Source organism: Rhinoraja longicauda, chromosome 4 (genome assembly GCF_053455715.1).
Source record: "Rhinoraja longicauda isolate Sanriku21f chromosome 4, sRhiLon1.1, whole genome shotgun sequence".
In the NCBI taxonomy this organism is placed as follows: Eukaryota; Metazoa; Chordata; class Chondrichthyes; order Rajiformes; family Arhynchobatidae; genus Rhinoraja; species Rhinoraja longicauda.
The window spans coordinates 90,588,389-90,603,600 of record NC_135956.1 but is presented as its reverse complement, the minus strand read 5'-3'; the positions used below and the strand labels follow the sequence as shown (position 1 = coordinate 90,603,600).

General features: G+C 45.8%; 1 protein-coding gene across 2 annotated transcripts in view; it reads right to left on the bottom strand.

Annotated features, from left to right (window-relative positions):
• Positions 1–281: 281 nt before the first annotated feature.
• LOC144592971 (SWI/SNF complex subunit SMARCC1-like) overlaps positions 282–15,212 on the bottom strand; it is a 96,691-nt gene continuing 81,760 nt past the window's right edge. Inside the window, exons 27-28 of one of the 2 annotated variants that reach the window (XM_078398370.1) lie at positions 4,185–4,364; positions 282–734 (exon numbers count right to left, since the gene is read on the bottom strand). In XM_078398370.1, the coding sequence (XP_078254496.1) occupies positions 658–734; positions 4,185–4,364 (257 nt within the window). In that variant the 3' untranslated portion in view covers positions 282–657. The remainder of the gene's footprint in view (positions 735–4,184; positions 4,365–15,212) is intronic. The other variant, XM_078398371.1, reaches the window with a different exon arrangement.

Sequence of the window (15,212 nt, the reverse complement as noted above, 5' to 3'; positions counted from 1 at the left end):
GGGGCCACAGTTTAAGAATAAGGGGTCGGCCATTTAGAACTGAGATGAGGAAAAGCTTTTTCAGTCAGAGTTGTGAATCTATGGAATTCTCTGCCTCAGAAGGCAGTGGAGGCCAATTCTCTGAATGCATTCAAGAGAGAGCTAGATAGAGCTCTTAAGGATAGCGGAGCCAGGGGGTATGGGGAGAAGGCAGGAACGGGGTACTGATTGAGAATGATCAGCCATGATCACATTGAATGGCGGTGCTGGCTCGAAGGGCCGAATGGCCTCCACCTGCACCTATTGTGTATTGTTTATTGTCTACAAGTATTGTGTCTATTCTCTCTTGCCACAAAAACTGATTTGTAACTTAATGGACCCTTGACCCTGGCCCTGGCCCCTTGTAACAGGTTGACACCCAGCAGCCACAAGATCCACCAAAATGAGGTAGACAATCAACAAATTTTGTGGAAAAAGTATCTAGAACAGGTTTTAATTTTTTTTTTCCCCCAAAGAAAATCTATTTTCCAAAAAGAAAACAACTGCAGTAAAAAGGGAGGGCAAAAAACAAAATAAGAGGCAAACGTTTTGGAACTTGCTGTCGACAAGGGAGGTAGCTGGATAGAAACATAGGAGACGGGTTTCACTGAGCGGACCCCCCGCTGACAGCATTGCTGGTTACGGGGCCACAGGCGTCGCTGCTGCTGTTGTCGTGGGGACCACCGCTGCTTCCGGCTGTGCCACAGGGCCTGGGTCTGCAGAGGCAAACGACAAAACAAGGCTGTTAATATTTTACATCGAAAAACACCAGTCCGTTCAATAGAAAAACCAAAAGGCCACTGGCAATTCATTCTTGCCAAAGAAACGATCCCAGGCCGTTTGTATTCAATAGACAATAGGTGCAGGAGGAGGCCATTCGGCCCTTCGAGCCAGCACCACCATTCAATGTGATCATGGATGATCATTCTCAATCAGTACCCCGTTCCTGCCTTCTCCCCATACCCCCTGACTCCGCTATCCTTAAGAGCTCTATCTAGCTCTCTCTTGAATGCATTCAGAGAATTGGCCTCCACTGCCTTCTGAGGCAGAGAATTCCACAGATTCACAACTCTGACTGAAAAAGTTTTTCCTCATCTCCGTTCTAAATGGCCTACCCCTTATTCTTAAACTGTGGCCCCTTGTTCTGGACTCCCCCAACATTGGGAACATGTTTCCTGCCTCTAACGTGTCCAACCCCTTAATAATCTTATATGTGATGAGCAGGACCACAGTTTAACACTTACTCACTGCTCCAGCATGTGGTATAAAGAAATTACAAAGTCGTGCAGGAACTACAGATCATATGGTCATAAGTGATGCGAGCAGAAATAGGCCATTCGGCCCATCAAGTCTACCCTGCCATTCAATTGGGCCGATCTCTCTCTCTCTCTCTCTCGCATGGTGGAGCAGCGGTAGAGTTGCTGTCTTACAGGGACCAGGCGCCGTCTGTACAGAGTTTGTACGTTCTCCCCGTGACCTGCGAGGGTTTTCTCCGAGATCTTCGGTTTCCTCCCACACTCCAAAGACGTACAGGTATGTAGGTTAATTGACTGGGTAAATGTAAAAATTGTCCCTAGTGTGTGTAAGATAGTGTTAGTGTGCGGGGATCGCTGGGCGGTGCGGACTCGGTGGGCCGAAGGGCCTGTTTCCGCGCTGTATCTCTAAATCTGAAAAAAACCTAATCTCTCCTAACCCCTTTCTCCTCATAACCCCTGACATCCGTACTAATCGAGAATCTTAATGCTTTATTCTTAATGTTTTAATGTTTTATGTTTTATTCTTAATTATTTACTGTATGTTCGTGTTGTTACTTGTGAGTGGAGCACCAACGCAAATTCCTTGTATGTATACATACTTGGCAAATGAAATTTATTCAATTCAATCTATCTATTTATGCCATTATGCCATCTATCTATTTCTGCCATTAAAATATCCATTGACTTGGCCTCCACAACCTTTGGCAGCAATGAATTCCACAGATTCACCCCCCCCCCCCCCCCCCCTCTCCTCATCCCCTTCTAAACATCTTTTCATTTTGAGGCTAAGACCCCCTGGTCCTAGACTGTCCCACTAGTGGAAACATCCTCTCCACATCCACTCTATCCAAGCCTTTCACTATTCAGTAAGTTATTCACGGCATAATTAACCACAGTTTAACACACTTATTCACTGCTTCTATCACATAGAATGAAGAAATGCTATAGACCACTGATGAGAAACACGGGATATCACAGAGATAGGCAAACAGGTGTTTGAAAATGACAGAATATAGTGATCGATACAAGATAGTTCTTTTAGTTTGCTGTCGTGTGTTCCTAGGTACAGTGAAAAGCTTTCCATTGCATGCTAACTAGTTAGCGGAAAGACAATACATGATTATAATCCAGCTGACACATAATAAAGGGAACGATGCTTAGTACAAGTTCGATAAAGTCCAATTAAAGATAGTCTTCAATAATAAAGAAATTTCAACTAAGGACAAAGATTTTGCCTAAATTGTAATGAATGCTGCAGAAAAAATAAATAAAGGTAGGGATATGATGGAAAGGGTGCAGAGAAGATTTACAAGGATGTCACCAAGAACTCAGGGGCCTGAGCTATAAGGAAGGGTTGGGCAGGCTAATTCATTCCTTGGAGCGCAGGATGCTGAGGGATGATCTTATAGAAGCATCTAAAATTATGAGGCGTATAGATAGGGTGAATGCAGAGTCATTTACCAAGAGTGGGGGAATCAAGAACCAGAGGATATACGTTTAATGTGAGAGGGTAAGGATTTACTGGGAATCTGCAGGGTAAATTTGTCACCGAGAGGGTAGTGGGTGTATGGGATAAGCTGCCAGAGGAGGTAATTGAGGGATAACAGCATTAAAAGGCACCTGCATGGGTACATGGAGAGGAAAAGTTTAGAGGGAAATGTACCAAACTCAGGCAAATGGAACTAGTTTAGATGGGGTATCTGAGTTGGCGTGGACAAGTTGGGCTGAAGGGCTTGCTTCCATGCTGTATGACTATGATATGGAGGAAAGCTACATTAATATATAAATAGAAAATGTCCTTAGGAGACAAGGGGATGGGATTTCTTCCACCCCCCCCCCCCCCCCACAGAACTCAGAAAACCTAATGGACCGAATAAACGGATCAGCCATGATCACATTGAATGGTGGTGCTGGCTCGAAGGGCTGAATGGCCTACTCCTGCACCTATTGTCTATTGACTGCGATTACATTGAATTGAATGTGCTGGACTAACTCAGCGGGTCAGGCAGCATCTCTGGAGAACATGGATAGGTGACGTTTCACAGAGTGCTGGAGTAACTCAGCAGGTCAGGCAGCATCTGTGGAGAACATGGATAGGTGATGTTTCACAGGGTGCTGGAGTAACTCAGCGGGTCAGGCAGCATCTGTGGAGAACATGGATAGGTGATGTTTCACAGGGTGCTGGAGTAACTCAGCGGGTCAGGCAGCATCTGTGGAGAACATGGATAGGTGACGTTTCACAGGGTGCTGGAGTAACTCAGTGGGTCAGGCAGCATCTCTGGAGAACATGGATAGGCGACGTTTCAGAGTGCTGGAGTAACTCAGCGGGTCAGGCAGCATCTCTGGGGAACATGGATAGGTGACGTTTCACAGAGTGCTGGAGTAACAGCGGGTCAGGCAGCATACCTGGAGAAAGGGAATAGGTGACTTTTTAGGGTCTTTCGACTGTCCTGCACAAATCAGTTGCGATGTTTGCCAACAAAACTATTCTCACTAATCACAAAAAACGTCGCCCTACTGTGCTGGAAAAAAACCCTACAGATGCTGGCTAAAATCAAAGGTAGACGCACAATGCTGGAGAAACTCAGCAGGTCAGGCAGCATCTCGGGAGAGAAGGAATGGGTGACGTTTCGGGTCGAGACACTTCTTCAGACTGAAGAAACGTCACCCATTTCCTTCTCTCCCGTAATGTTGCATGACTCGCTGAGTTACTCCAGCATTGTGTGTCTACCCTACTGTGCTTCCCGAGCACGGCGCTCCTCCCACAGCCTCTTGGGACATTCTTCACACAAACAATGGACAAGCTTACCATCAGCCGCGTGTCTGTTTCATGTTCTACCTGCAGAATTACTGTCAGCACCACACATGTCACGGGGAAAGCGGACGTTGGTTTGAGAGGGACATACTCACACATGCCGTTAGTGGCTGCTGTTGGTCGTGGGCCCATCACGTTACCGAGCGTTGGCGGTGCAGCGCTCGGGCTTGGATGGGGAGGCGCTCCTGAGGACAAGTTCGGCTGAAGATTGGGCATCATCCGGCCTGCCATCGGTTGCCCTGGTACCATTGCTCCAGCTCCAGGCATCTGGCCTACTGGAATATAGATACATGTATAGAACAAGATAAACCACAAAGTATATCTGCAAAATGTACAAGAAATTGTACTGTCAAAAAGAGCACATCCAACCGTGCTCCTTAATACTTTGTGCACAAAAGGACCTGCAGATGCTGGTTTATAAGTTGCTGCCTTACAGCGAATGCAGCGCCAGAGACTCAGGTTCGATCCTGACTACGGGCGCCGTCTGTACGGAGTTTGTACATTCTCCCCGTGACCTGCGTGGGTTTTCTCCGAGATCTTCGGTTTCCTCCCACACTCCAAAGACATGCAGGTATGTAGGTTAATTGGCTTGGCAAAATGTAAAAATTGTCCCTAGTGGGTGTAGGATAGTGTTAATGTGCGGGGATCGCTGGGCGGCGGGGATCCGGTGGGCCGAAGGGCCTGTTTCCGCGCTGTATCTCTATATCTAAATCTAAAATAATGAAGATAGACACAAAGTGCTAGAGTAACTCAGTAGGACAGGCAGCATCTCTGGAGAAAAAGGGTAGGTGTAGTTTTGGGTCGGGACCCGAAACGTCAGTCTGAAGAAGGGTCCCGACCCAAAACGTCACCCATCCTTTTCCTCCAGAGATGCTGTCTGACCAGCTGAGTTACTCCAGCACATTGATGGCGGCGCGCACGGACGCAGCGGCTCACAGCTCTCCCTTTCGGTGCGTTTTATGTGTGTTATCTGTGTTATGTCTGTTAGTCAATTTTAGTCATGCAAACCAGGAAAATCAGGCAAATCCTACCTACAACCGAAAGGATCTTCTGATCATAGGATTCCAGTGCAATCGGGACCTTGTGCGCGAATTTCCACACCCGCGAAATATACCGGAAGAGATAGCCAGGACACCGGGCGCTCCGTGGATAGTTGTCGGCGCGAACAGGCGTCGCAGGCGGAGGAGAAACAGGAAGCAAAAGCGAGGATGCCGGTCCGGTATACTTGCCAAGCTAAAGAGACAGCCACACAAACCACCGCTACCCAGCATGTTTCTCACCAACGCCAGATCCATCATCAACAAAATGGACGAACTAAAACTACAGATATCAGCAAACAAACTCGTGGAGGACTGTTGCATTCTCTTAGTAACAGAGACATGGCTTCATCCACTTATCCCAGACGGAGCCATTGAGCTAGCCGGGCGTACAGCGTTTCGTTGGGACAGAAACATCGACTCCGGTAAGAGCAAGGAGGGGGGGTTATGCATTTACGTGCACAACAGCTGGTGCACTAACATCCAAATCATAGATAGCCACTGTTCTCCTGATCTGGAGTCCCTAACAGTTAAATGCAGGCCTTTTTACCTTCCTCGCGAATTTACAGGGGTTATAGTAACAGCAGTCTACATCCCACCGAATGCTAACGCTAGCACAGCTTTAGGCTACCTGCTCGGTGCAATAAACTCACAACAGAGCACATATCCAGAAGCAGCCCACATCATAGCCGGGGACTTCAACCATGCAGACCTAAAGTCAGTTCTCCCGAAACTTGAACAACACATAAGATGTGCTACCAGGGGGAAAAACACACTAGACAAGGTTTACTCAAATATTAAGAAGGGTTTCAGGTCAGCACCACTACCACACCTGGGGCAGTCAGATCACCTGTCCATATTCCTAACTCCAGCATACACCCCACTCAGGAGGAAAGCTCCAGTCACCATAAAGACTGTTAAGACATGGCCTGAAGGAGCTTCCTCGCAGCTGCAGGATTGCTTCGAAAGGACCAACTGGGATATTTTTGAGGATCAGGACTTGGAGGAGTACACATCAACTGTACTTTGCTACATCCAAAACTGTGTTGACAATGTCACCGTCGACAAACGCATCCGGTTGTATCCCAATCAAAAACCCTGGATGACAAAGGATGTCAGGTCTCTCCTCAAGGACCGTAACACCGCCTTCAGGTCTAGTGATAGAGCTCTATACAGTGCTGCTAGAGCCAACCTGAAGAGAGGCATCAAGGATGCCAAAGCGTCCTACAAGAGGAAGATTGAGGACCACTTTTCCAACAATGACCCACGGCGGGTATGGCAAGGCATCCAGCACATCACCAACTACAAGACCAGCAACTGCACGACTGCCGACGCCTCGCTGGCAGAGGAACTTAACTGTTTCTTTGCTCGTTTCGAGGTGAAAGCTACAGTGGCAGACATAACACCCTCTCCAGCACCTGACAGCAACACCTTCACTGTGCAGGAGTATGATGTTAAGCGCGTGCTCAGAGCAGTGAATCCCAGGAAAGCTGCAGGCCCCGATGGTGTGACGGGCAGAGTGCTGAGGGAATGTGCAGACCAATTATCTGAGGTCTTCACAAAAATCTTCAACCTATCCCTTTTAAAATCCACCATCCCTCCCTGCCTGAAGTCCGCCATAATCATCCCACTGCCGAAAAAGTCTGTCATCAGCAGCCTTAACGACTACCGTCCGGTAGCACTCACACCGGTCATCACAAAGTGCTTCGAGAGACTGGTCCTGCAGCACATCAAAGCCAGCCTCCCACCCACCTTCGACCCACACCAGTTTGCCTACAGAGCAAATAGGTCTACAGGGGATGCCATCGACACTGCTCTTCACACTGCACTGACCCACCTTGAACACCAGGGGAGCTATGTGAGGATGCTCTTCCTCGACTTCAGCTCTGCCTTTAACACGGTCATCCCGAGCAGACTGGTCACCAAACTTTCCGACCTTGGATTTTCCCAAACCATCTGCCAATGGATCAAGGACTTCCTGACCAACCGCCCCCAGACCGTCAAAATAGGCCCTCACCTCTCCTCCACCATTACACTGAGCACCGGCTCACCACAGGGCTGTGTGTTGAGCCCCATCCTTTACTCCCTCTACACTCACGACTGCGCCCCCACCCATCCCACCAACACCATCATCAAGTTCGCGGATGACACGACTGTGGTTGGACTCATCTCAGAAGGAGATGAGACAGCCTATAGGGATGAAATCCAAAGGCTGGCAGCATGGTGTTCAGTGAACAATCTGGTCCTGAACTCCTCCAAAACAAAGGAACTTATAATTGACTTTAGAAAAACCAGTGGAGATTACGACCCACTCTACATCAATGGGGTCTGTGTGGAAAGGGTACCAGCTTTCAGGTTGCTGGGTACGCACATCGCAGAGGATCTTACCTGGTCTACCAACACCATCACCACAGTAAAGAAGGCACAGCAGAGACTCCACTTCCTGAGGATCCTCAGGAAAACCAACCTGCAGGAGAAGCTCATGTTGTCCTTCTATCGCTGCTCCATCGAGAGTGTGCTGGCATACTGTATAACCACATGGTATGCCAGCTGCTCAGAAAAGGACAGGAAGGCCCTTCAGAGGGTCATCACGACGGCCCAGAAGATCATCGGCTGCTCACTGCCCTCCCTGGAGCACCTGTTCAGCCTACGCTGCCTCAGTAGAGCAGGCAAAATAATAAAAGATCCATCCCACCCCGGCCACCGTCTGTTTGTTCATCTGCCCTCTGGTCGACGTTTCAGGTCGATCAAATCCCGAACAAACAGACTTAAGAACAGTTTTTACCCCAGGGCCATACGAGAACTGAACACTACCTTTGCACTAGGCAACACCGTTAAAAAATCTTGTACTTAATATAATTGTATTTAATTGTATTTATGTATTTATTTGTTTTTGCATTTATTGCATATATGTTTGTACGCACCGTCAGGATTGGCTATTTTTTAATTTCGTTGTACTCGTTGCAATGACAATAAATGAATATTATTATTATTATCATTATTATTATTATTATTATTATTATTATTATTATTATTGTGTCAGTTTTCACCTTAAAACTTTAGGCAACTTATATTACCAATACCCAAATTGAACTTTTTGACAAAAGGTGGTCAGCCGAGATCCATAACGTGCACATTTCTCGTATTCTTACAACAAAGAAAGTAGTCATTCTGCCAGCTGAAAGCAAACCCCACAATCCACCTCGCCTACTTGGGATGTGTGGACGAAATCAAGAGCACGAGGAAGAATCTGCAAACTCTACAAAGGCACGATCACGGTGGCACAGCGGCAGAGTTGCTGCCTCACAGCGAAAGCAGCGCCGGAGACCCGGGTTCCATCCTGACTACGGGTGCTGCCTGTACTGAGTTTGTACGTTCTCCCCGTGACCTACGTGGTTTTCTCCAAGATCTTCAGATTCCTCCCACCTTACAAAGAGGTACAGGTTTGTTGGTTAATTGGCTTGGCAAATGTAAAAATTCTCCCTAGTGGGTGTAGGATAGTGTTAATGTGCGGGGATCGCTGGTCGGCAGGGACCCGGTGGGCCGAAGGGCCTGTTTCTGCGCTGTATCTCTAAACTAAACATCATTCAAGGTTGGAAATGGAGCAAGATCAATGGAGCATGGAAAGCATGGAGTACAAGTGTCTGGAAGTCCGTTGCAACTTTATAGGACTTTGCTTAGGCCGCATTTGGAGTATTATGTGCAGCTCTGGTCATCCTATTACAGGAAGGATTGGGAGGCTTTATTAAAAAAAACACACAGCTAGTGTGGGCGCCTGGAACAGTGTGCCAGGGAAGTGGTGGATGTTCCTTGATTAGTGCGGGGGTCAGAGATTCTGGGGAGAAGGCAGGAGAATGGGGGAGAAATAGATCAGCCATGAATGAATGGCGGAGGAGACTTTGTGGAATTCTCTGCCTCAGGAGGCCGATTCACTGGATGCATTCAAAAGAGAGTTAGATAGAGCTCTTAGGGCTAGCGGAATCAAGGGATATGGGGAGAAGGCAGGAACGGGGTACTGATTGTGGATGATCAGCCATGATCACATTGAATGGCGGTGCTGGCTCGAAGGGCCGAATGACCTACTCCTGCACCTATTGCCTATGTATCTATGTATGACCCAGAACCTCTAACAAAGTCAAACTTGAGAATAAGAGACAATTAGACAAGTACATGGATAGGACAGGTTTGGAGGGATGGGCCAAACGCAAACAGTTGGGACGAGAGTAGATGGGAGATGTTGTTTGGTGTGGACAAGTTGGTCGGAGGGCCTGTATGACTGTACGATTCTATAATAAAGCAACTTTTACACAGCTTAACACCCAAAGCCTGAAATTCAAGAGCCAGGTTCAGAACAAAGCAGTTTTCATCCTGCCTCCACAAAGTCATTTCCAGAAACATAATTACTTCATTTACCACATCGCATGGCCTCATCATTCTGGGAAGCTTACAATTTAATACCCACCTCACATGTGGATTCAAGTTTATCATGTGAAACCAAATCACTTCAAATGCACAAGTGCTAAATAAACTAAATCGGCAACAGATAACCTCTGGAACAACCAGTGACGTGTTTCTAATTGTGTTTGCATTAATGTGTTGTTACATAGTCATTTTCTTTTCAGTGTCTTGTGTAATTATGTATAATTTATGTTGTGTGTGTTGTCGGGGGCTCTGTGCCTGCGGTGCTGTTGCGGGCAAACCTTTTCACTGTACCTGACCGTACTGGTGTTGAGGACATTAAACGTGACCAGGTTCGACAACGTGCTTCACTGAACAGAAACAAAATTCCCCAGCTGCAAGGGAACAGGGCGGCACAGTGTCGTGACAATACTGCTACCGCCTAACTCTTTGACAGTCCAGAGTTGCCTTCCAGAGGGAAGTGCTTCAAAGCAGCCACAGCCAGACATAAAAACAGCTTTATCCCGCGATTAGTAGCTCTACTCAATAACTAAATGTCTGTCGTCTCTTTTTGCTCTGGTTTATTTCACTCACATGTTTAAACTGTAATGCTGTATTCTTAATGTTTTATGCTTTATTCTTTAATTGTTTACTGTCTGTTCGTGTTGTTACTTGTGAGCGGAGCACCAAGGCACATTCCTTGTCTGTGTAATACTTGGCCAACAAACTTATTCTTAAACTTACAGCACCAGAGACCCGGGTTCGATCCTGACTATGGGTGTTTGTCTGTACAGAGTTTGTATGGTCTCCCTGTGACCTGTATGAGTTTTCTCCGATATCTTTTAACCTGTGATGAGCATTTGTCGGCACTGGGCCTGTACTCGCTGGAGTTTAGAAGAATGAGGGGGGGACCTCATTGAAACTTACAGAATAGTGAAAGGCTTGGATAGAATGGATGTGGAGAGAATATTTCCACTCGTGGGAGAGTCTAGGACTAGATATCACAGCCTCAGAATTAAAGGATGATCTTTTAAGAAGGAGATGAGAAATTTCTTTAGGCATAGGGTGGTGAATCTGTGGAATTCTTTGTCACAGAAGGCTGTGGAGACCTTCTGCACAGAAATATCAGTAGATATTTTTAAGGCAGAGATGCAGATTCTTGATTAGTACAGGTGTTAGAGGTTATCGGGAGAAGGCACGAGAATGGGGTTAGGAAGGAGATAGATCAGCCATGATTGAATGGCGGAGTATTGATGGGCCGAATGGCCTAATTCTACTATCCCTTATGGCCTTTGGTTTCTTCCCACTCCAAAATCGTACAGGTTTGTAGGTTAATTGGCTAAGTATAAAATCGCCTGTCGGTACAGACTCGGTGGGCTGAAGGGCCTATTTCTGCCCTGTATCTCTAAAATAAACTACCACTGTGGGATTTGAGCCAGCCTTTCACATGGCTCTCGCATGCAAACAGCATCTAGTACTGAGGTAATTATTTTACATATCGATTTCATGGTTTGTTATTTCAAAGTTGATGTGGGATGGAGCAAAGACTGGTAAATGGAAGTTAGGATACAGATCAGCCATTTTTTAAACAAATATTTTTAGAAATACCGAGTGGAAACAGGCCCTTCGACCCACCAAGTCTGCACTGACCAACGAGGCAACATGGTGGCACAGCAATAGAGTTGCTGCCTTTCATCCGGCTTTGACGCTGAACAAGGTGCTGTCTGTACAGAGTTTATCCGTTCTGACCATGTCTGTGTAGGTTGTCTTCAGGTGCTCTGGTTTCCGCCCAAACTGCAAAGACGTGCAGGTTTGTAGGTTAAATGGCATTGGTAAAAATTGTAGGACAGTGCCAATGCACAGGGATTGCCGGTCGGCACAGACCTGGTGGGCCAAAGGGCCTATTTCTACGCTGTATCTCCAAACTAAACTAATCATCCGTACACTACTTCGACGTTATCCCAGTTTTGCATGCTACACACTAAGGATGCAGGAAAGAAGTGCAGATGCTGGTTTAAATCAAAGATAGGGATCGACCTCTGAGCTCCAACCACGGGAGCCTGCGGACTTTAATAACGTGGAGCTGACGGTCCCTGGTTAGAGACCGACTTCGGGAGCTTCGATCGCCCTGACCGCTAATGGTTCAACTGCCTCGACTGCGGGAGTAAAGGAGGAAAGATGATAAGATTGTATCGCTTCCATCACAGTGGGGAATGGTGAGGAGCCACTGTGGTGGATGTTTATGTCAAATTTTTATGTAGTTGTGTCTTGTTGCTTTTTTGTATGACTGTGTGACAAACCAAATTTTTCATATGTTGCAAAACATACTTGGCTAATAAATTACAATGATGATTATGCTTAGACACAAAATGCTGGAGTAACTCAGCGGGACAGGCAGAATCTCTGGAGAGAAGGAATGGGTGATGTTTCGGGTGGACACCCTTCTTCAGACTAATCAGGGAAAATGTCTGTCCCGCTGAGTTACTCCAGCATTTTGTGTCCATCTTCCAGAATCCAGAAGTCACAGTTTAAGAATAAAGAGTAGGCCATTTAGAACTAAGATAAGGAAAAACTTTTTCACCCAGAGAGTTGTGAATCTGTGGAATTCTCTGCCACAGTGGAGGCCAATTCACTGGATGTTTTCAAGAGAGAGTTGGATACAGCTCTTAGGGCTAACGGAATCAAGGGATATGGGGAAAAACAGGAATGAGGTACTTATTTTGGATGATCAACCATGATCATATTGAATGGCAGTGCTGGCTCAAAGGGCCGAATGGCCTACTCCTGCACCTATTTTCTAAGTTTCTTTGTTTCAGTTTAAACCAGCATCGGCAGTTCCGTGCTAAACCCATAATACTGCATGCTTTTGGAATGTGGGAAGAAACCGGAGAACCAAGAGGAAACCCACATGGTCACGGGGAGACAGCACCCATACAATACACATAATTAAACCTGGGCCGCTGGCACTGTAAGGCAGCAATTCTACCACTATGCCAGTAGTCCATTGAATGTCAGAAGGGATTAAGGTTTTCAATGGGTTATTTCAGTTCCTAAATTGCAAGAAAGGGATCAAGTCATAATAAGCCCTTAGAGCCATTGTGCTCAGTCACCACGGAATAATTTCAAGGAAGATGATCTGGTTTAGGAAGACCAGAAATCAGCTCCAACGAGACAACGTTACTCTATCTCAGATTGTAATATTCTGCACTCAGCCACGCATCCCTGAAGGTTAATTAGTTCATGTATTAAAGATCCAAATTTTAAAACTACACTCCAGTTTGTAATTCAATTCTTTGTAGTGGTTTTATGATGATTACATTTGACACGGAAGAACTGTGCGACAAAATGTCTCGAGACAAAAAATAAATTACACTTAAAAACTACAGAATATTGACACCTCGACCTTAAATACAACAGACAAATATCAGCTGAACAATGTACTACACGTCAAATCTAGCAACTCTGTTATTTATTCTCAATTATTGTGTTCTTGAGTGCTGGTGAAAGCACAAAGGAATCGGGATTGGTGTGGGGAAGATTGAAAATCAAAGTCAGCAGCGATCTCGTTAATCCCATTTCAAATGAGAATGAAAAAACAGAAAACACTCATCCATCAAAAATGAGATTTCAATAAAACATTCTGACTATTGTTCAAAGAAACTTCAGGAAAGAAAAATACAACAAAAAAAAACAACTTGCCAACAGAAATTTGTGTTTTGTTTCAACAGGATTATATTTGCAGACATTGCAATTTCCATCTATTTTGTCCATTTTTACATAAAGCCCTACAGATTTAAAGCATCCAATTTGGTGCACTGGATAGTTGCTCCTTTCACATCATCCTCCCATACAACCACAAGATATGCAACAGCCAAGAGCTGCTGCCTCACGGCGCCAGAGACCCGGGTTCGATCCCGACTACCATCTGTACGGAGTTTGTACGTTCTTCCCATGACCTGCTTGCAATTTCTCCGAGATCTTCGGTTTCCTCCCACACTCCAAAGACGCGAGGTTTGTAGGTTAAGTAGCTTGGTATAAATGCAAATTGTCCCTAGTGCGTGTGTAGGATAGTGATAATGTGTGGGGATCGCTTGTCGGTGTGGACGGTGGGGGAAGGGTCTGTTCCAGTGCTGTATCTCTAAACTAAACTTGATCTTCCACCTTCTCCTTTTCTATCATGCAGGGATAAATTAATCCCTGCCAGGTGAAGCAGCAATTCTTTGTATTACTTTCCATTTAGTGTCTGTATCTGATGTTCGTGTGGAATCCTTGCCACTGGGGAAAGCAAATGCAGGTTGGGTAACTGTTTTGCAGACTATCTATGCAGTCTGCACAGTTGCCTGCCACTTAGATTCTCCATCCAATTCTTGCTACCCTTTGAATAATAGACTGTTCCAACATAGTCATACAGCGTGGAAACAGTCCCTTCGGTCCAACATGCCCACATCAGCCAACATGTCATTCTGTACAATTTTGACCCATATCCCTCTAAACCTGTCCCATCCATGTACCTATCCAAATGTTTCTTAAGCATTGCGATAGTACCTGCCTCAACTACCTCCTCCGACAGCTCGTTGCATTGACCCATCATCCTTAGAGAAACATTACCCCCTGGGTTCCTATTAAATCATCCCTCACCTTGACCCCATATCCTCTGGATCTCAATTCCTCCATTCTGGACAAGAGACTGTGCGCCAACCCAATCTCTTCCTCTCATGGTTTTGTACACCTCTAGAAGATAACCCCTCATCCTCCTGTGCTCCAAGAAATAGAGTCCTAGCCTGCTCAACCTCTCCCTACAGCTCAGGCCCAAGTCCCTGCAACATCCTCGTAAATCTTCTCTGCACTCTCTCCCGCTTGACATCTTTCCTATAACATGGTGCCCAAAACTGAACTGCATAGTCTAAACGTGGCCTCACCAACGACTTATACAACTGCAACATGACCTCCCAACTTTCGATGCAGGAACAGCACTTCATCTTTTTGGCACATCCAGCCGACAGATCTTCAACACTATCAAGAAAATGATTGAGATTGGTTGTTTGGATGATCTTTCCATGATGATCTTGGAGATTGGATGATCTTTCCATGTGTAAATTGACTACCATATTTACTACCTTAGACTATCAGCCACATTACACATTTGTCTGGTGTTCGATGAATTTTTGGTCTTTCAAGGCTCTACATCAATCAGAATTGTTCACTTTATCTTTCAAAGGAATGGTAGTGCAACGCACAAAGGTTCATCTGACACGCTGGAATTCATAGAAAATCAGGCACGTAAAAACAGGATGTGTAGAAAGAAACTCCAGATGCTGGTTTATATCAAAGATAGACAAAGTGCTGGAGTAACTCAGCGGGTCAGGCAGCATCTCTGGAGAAAAAGGAATGGGTGACGATTCGGGTCGGAACCCTTTATCCGAAAAATACCAATAAAACAGTAGTTGGTTATTCAGCACCTCAAACTTGTCAATAAGTCATAAGGAATTAGACCATTTGGCCCATCAAGTCTACTCCACCATTCAATCATGGCTGATCTATATCTCCCTCCTAATATTCTCCTGCCTTCGCCCCATAACCTCCGGCACCTCTATTAATCAAGAATCTATCTCTCTGCCTTAAAAATATCCATTGAAGGCCTCTACAGCCTTCTGTGGCAAAGAATTCCACAGATTCTCCAGGCTCTGA